General features: G+C 51.0%; 1 protein-coding gene across 1 annotated transcript in view; it reads left to right on the top strand.

Moving 5' to 3' along the window:
* The window catches only part of PKD1 (polycystic kidney disease 1 (autosomal dominant)), a 54523-nt gene that overhangs the window by 16174 nt on the left and 33325 nt on the right, over nucleotides 1-5024 (top strand). The window contains exons 13-15 of the mRNA XM_009329398.1: nucleotides 1345-1520; nucleotides 1971-2104; nucleotides 2689-5020. Coding sequence (XP_009327673.1) covers nucleotides 1345-1520; nucleotides 1971-2104; nucleotides 2689-5020 — 2642 coding nt within the window. The remainder of the gene's footprint in view (nucleotides 1-1344; nucleotides 1521-1970; nucleotides 2105-2688; nucleotides 5021-5024) is intronic.

The raw sequence follows: 5024 nt of genomic DNA on the forward strand, positions 1-5024 counted from the left end.
CGGGAGCCCCACTGCAGGGTGCCGGCCACAGCTTTGGCAGGCAGGAGGTGTGGACACAGACCCAGGCAGAGGCAGGATGCAAACATAAGACTTTCATAGCCAGGACAGAGCTTCTGCCACAAGCTCTTCTGGTCTCTGTCCTGTTCTCTTTCCATTGGTGCAGACTGGAACACTGGGTTTTGTCATGACCCCAGAAGAAGGATAGAGCGGGAAGTCTGGGCAGAGGGAGGTATCTGTTGTGGAACAGGAGTTTGTCTCTGGCCAGAACATCTTTCTGTATCATGCCCCATACTGCCACGCAGAGTCCTGGTCTGGCTCCAAGCTGCTTGATCCGTTTGCAGGGTAACTGCTGGCTTCCTGAAGAGACACCAGCCCTAGCTCCGAGGGCATGCTGGCACTAATTTGCTTGGTGCAGCACTATGCTGAGTAGCGCTAATTCACTGGGTGAAGCACTGTGCTGACAAGCCTGGATTGCTTTTACTTACGGAGTTGACAAGGTGGCATTAGTCTGGGGTCGACTGGGTTCAGTGTAACAGATTCACAGAAGCCTAGACACAAACTTCTTTATCTGTTGGGGTGGGAGGTCTCTATTCAACTGGGTTTGAAGGATCCCTTCTGCCAGCAGCTCAGCTCTCCTGCAGGTGAGGAGATGGCAAGATGCTTCATCATTAGGTGCCACATCAGTGTCACATGCCTAGATAATCTTGAGGATCCCACTCTACTTCTGTCATGTCTCTTCAGTCTCTTGCCCGTCCATTCTCCCTTTCCCTCCTCTGCCCAACTTTGCTCTCCCTCTCTGTGCCCACTACACCCAGGATGCTGGAGCTGCACTTGGCGTGCTTGGTTTTATGAGTCTCTTCCATCCCCACTCTTCGTGCTTGGAGCCACTCATCTGCCACTGTCCTAAGGAAACTGGGTGGCTGTTGCCCCCTTGGTGGCAGCAAGTGCCTGGGCTCAGCAGCTGGAGACAGTGTGTGGGGCACATCAGAGCAGGGAAAAGGGTAACTGGCAAGTTCAGAGCCAGAGGAGTCTCAGGATGAGAAGCTCTTCTCCTTGCCCTCTTGCTGTAGAAGCAGTCCTTCCTTGGACTGACTTTAGTGGTGGAGATGTGGTGGTTCCAGCAAGAGGTGGCTTTGCCAGGTAGGTGGCCTTCCAGTCTATGCTGCTGTCCAGTGCCATTCAAGCTATTGCCCCTGCCTCCCCGTCCCACAGGCTATTCTTCTCTGACCTAACCTGCTCGCCTGCCTGGGGGGACCTCTTCAGTACAGCGAAGCCCCACTCTCAGGAGAGGGCAGCACGGCAAGGTGATCCCAGATCCATTCTTTGTCCCACTGTCCTCCCCAGCTCACCGCCTCCAACCACGTCAGTAACTTTATGGTCAATTACAATGTCACGGTGGAGATGATGAATAAGATGAAGAACCTGACTGTGTTGGGTGTCCTGCCGGTCCTCCCTCAGAACAGCACTGTGGAGCTTACAGCAAGAGTTCAGGTTGATTCAGCTGTGGATGCTATGTTCCTGTGAGTCCTTTGCAAGTTGCCTGAACTTAGGATCTTACTGTGCATAGCTTACCAGTCTTGCCTGCACTATTTCTCTTCCTGGGGCCAGCTGATGTCAAATGGCCCATTTCTCAGCTGCTGTCTAGTTAATTTGAAATCCCTGCAGGTGTGGTTCAGTCACACTGTCTGGGACCTATAGTTCAGGCTGAAATACTTTTCTTTTAAAGGATTGCAACATTGCTTTAATATTGGGTTCCTCCTCTTCTCACTAGTGCTGTACTCCTCTCACAGCAACAATTCTGCAGCATTGGGCACAGCTACTGCTTTGATACTTGGCATTATGTTTCCTATGGCTTTTCTGAAAACCCCAGCCTTGAGCCTGAAAGACAGCCCTAGACCAGGCCAGGGTTCCTCTGGGTTTTCCATGATTCTCCTGTTGTGCAGTGTAACATGGTTTGCATGTTTCTCCAGGTGGGATTTTGGAGATGGTGTCCAGGAGACATACCTGTTCAGACCTCCCTACAACAAGTCTTTCCTTGTTCCTGATCCCAGTGTCCATGAGGTTGTAATTGAGCACAATGTTTCACACATCTATCAAGACCCAGGTATGCTCAGGACAGTTCTTTGGGCAAGAAGGGGCTCAGATATTTTTGTTGCGAGGGGGTTACAAGGCACCTTCCAATAAAACAATGGCTTGAAAGTCATTTTCTCATTCCTGAGCAAACAGCCAGAGTGACTGGAAGTCTCCAGCAATTGCCATCCTCTATAACTCCAGGAGAAGTTTGTCCACGCTGTTAAGAAGCGGGTCCACCGCACACAGTTCCCTTTTTGGGCAGTCTCAGCAGATAGATGAGTGGCAGGCGAGCTTTGTGCTGATGGGAGGAGGGGTAGGGAGCGCTACTGCAGGCAGCAGGAAGGGGGTCTGTTTTGTGAGCAAACAGAAAGAAAATCTTTTCTCTGTATCTATTGGACTGGCTTCTTACTCGGTGTTTGGTCCTCGCATGCATGGCCTAGTTGTAATTCCTGCTTGTCCTGGACCGGAGGAGGGAAGCCCAGGGTGTGTGCAGTGCAGGAGCAGAGTATCTCCCTGCAGTCCCCCGTCGCGCTCCCCACACTGCTGCAGCACTGAGGAAGCTTTTGCACAAGCATATCCTCACAACTGGTCTTTTTCTGCTCTCCTCCTATGCAGGCGAATATGCCCTGGTGGTTCTCGTGTCAAACCAGTTTGAGAACCTCACCCATTTGACCCCAGTTCACATCCACAGTTATCTGATTGATGTGAAGATGGAAGTAGAGGAGGATGTTTTAGTTGTGAGCCGTCCGGTCACCTTCAGAGCCAATCCATTGCCGTCTCCTTACGGTGTCGTGTACACCTGGGACTTCGGGGACGGGTCACTGTTCACAGAGAGCCAGTCTACAGTGACGTACAGCTACTCCAGAAGAGGGGTATACAACATCACTGTGACAGCCAACAATACCATAAGCAGTGTGGAGACAGTTGAATGCTACCAAGTGTTTGAGGAGATAACTGAGCTCCATGTTTCCGCCGATGAGGCAGCAGAGCTGGGAGCATCTGTGACCCTTAATGCTTCAGTGCAGACGGGGGACAGTATCACCTGGATATTCGATATGGGGGACGGGACGGTGCTGAGGAGTCAGGTGCCAGTGGTAGAACACGTGTACATAAAGGACATGAACTGCACCGTGAATGTGACAGCTGTGAATCCTGTGAACTCTGTCTCCCAAACTGTGCCTGTTCGGATATTTGTCCTGGAAGTACTCAAAATAGAGCCTACTTCTTGCATCCTCGAGCACCCAGATGTGCAGCTCACTGCGTATGTGACGGGGAATCCTGATGAATACATCTTTGATTGGACTTTTGGAGACGGCTCGTCCAATGTGACAATCAGTGGGGACCCTGTGGTGATGCACAACTTCACCCGAAGTGGGACATTCCCCCTCTCCCTGACTCTCTCAAGCAGGTTTAACAAGGCTCACTATTTCACCAGCGTCTGTGTGGAGCCAGAGATAGTCAATGTCACCCTTCTCCCTCCCAAGCAGTTTGTGAGGCTTGGCGAAGAGAGCAGCTTCCAGGTCAGTGCTGTGCCTCTCTACCAGTACCGCTACCGCTGGGATTTCGGGAACAATGAGTCCACTAGATCCAGTGGGACTGAAGTGACCTACACCTACAAGAACACAGGTGTCTTCTTGGTCACGGTGACTGTCTCCAACAATGTCTCTTTCAACAATGACACAGCGTTTGTGGAAGTCCAGGAACCAGTTGGGGTAGCAAAGATTGAATATAACGGGACAAGTGTTTTGGAGCTGAACCAGATCTACCTGTTCTCTGCCAGCATGAATGGAACCAAAGTGAGTTACTGTTGGGACTTTGGAGATGGCACTACCCAGCCTGGCCAAATTGCTACCCACGCCTACAACAACACGGGCCATTACACTATTAGTGTGATGGGCCAGAATGATGTGAGCTTTAATGAGACCATCATCGACGTCACAGTGAAACGTCGGCTCCATGGGCTGACCATCAATGCCAGCAGGACAGTGGTGCCGTTAAATGGTTCGGTGAGTTTTGTAGCCACGCTTGTAGCTGGCAGTGCCATCCGCTACTCATGGATCCTCTGTGACCGGTGCACTCCTATCCAAGGCTCCTCCACAATTTCCTACACTTTCCGGTCCGTGGGCACATTCAATGTCATTGTGACAGCAGAGAACAAGATCAGCTCATTGCAAGACAGCATCTACGTCTACGTCCTGGAGCAGATTGAAGGCCTGCAGGTGGCTAGCAGTGACCTGGTGGAGGACATCTATTTCCCAACTAACAAAACGCTCCATTTGCAGGCAGTGGTGAGAGAGGGAACAAACATCTCTTACAGCTGGGTAGCCCAAAGGGATGGCAATGCTGTGCAGACCTTCACTGGGAAAACCTTCTCCTTGAGCATCCTAGAAGCTGGAAACTACACTGTCTATCTGAAAGCCACTAATATGCTGGGATGCGCAACTGCAAACAGGACACTGGAGTTCATTGAAAGCATTGGTCTTTTAAAGCCTTATGCCTTCCCCAACCCAGTTGCTATTAATGCCTCTGTTAACATAAGTACCACCATAACCAGTGGCACTGGCATCACGTATGTTTGGTACCTAGAGGATGGCTTCTCTCCTGTTACCTCTGAACCCTTTATTATATACTCCTTCCAAAGCCCTGGAGTGACAGAGGTCATCGTTGGAGCAGAAAACAAGCTGGATTCAACCAATGCAACAATTTATATCTGTGTAGAGGAGGTCATAGAGGGGCTGAGTATAGGGACTGCAGAACTGGACTGTAGGTATGTCTCATCAGGCTCCACGGTGGTCTTTGAGGGGGAGCTGCAGAAAGGGACTGAAGTGACATGGCTTTGGGAGGTGCCAAATGGCACGTTGACTGGCCAGTCCGTGGCAGTCACGTTCCCCACAGCAGGGTTTTATACAGTCTATCTGAATGCATCGAATGACATCAGCTGGGCTCTGGCC

Source organism: Pygoscelis adeliae, unplaced genomic scaffold (assembly GCF_000699105.1).
Source record: "Pygoscelis adeliae isolate BGI_AS28 unplaced genomic scaffold, ASM69910v1 Scaffold467, whole genome shotgun sequence".
NCBI lineage: Eukaryota > Metazoa > Chordata > Aves > Sphenisciformes > Spheniscidae > Pygoscelis > Pygoscelis adeliae.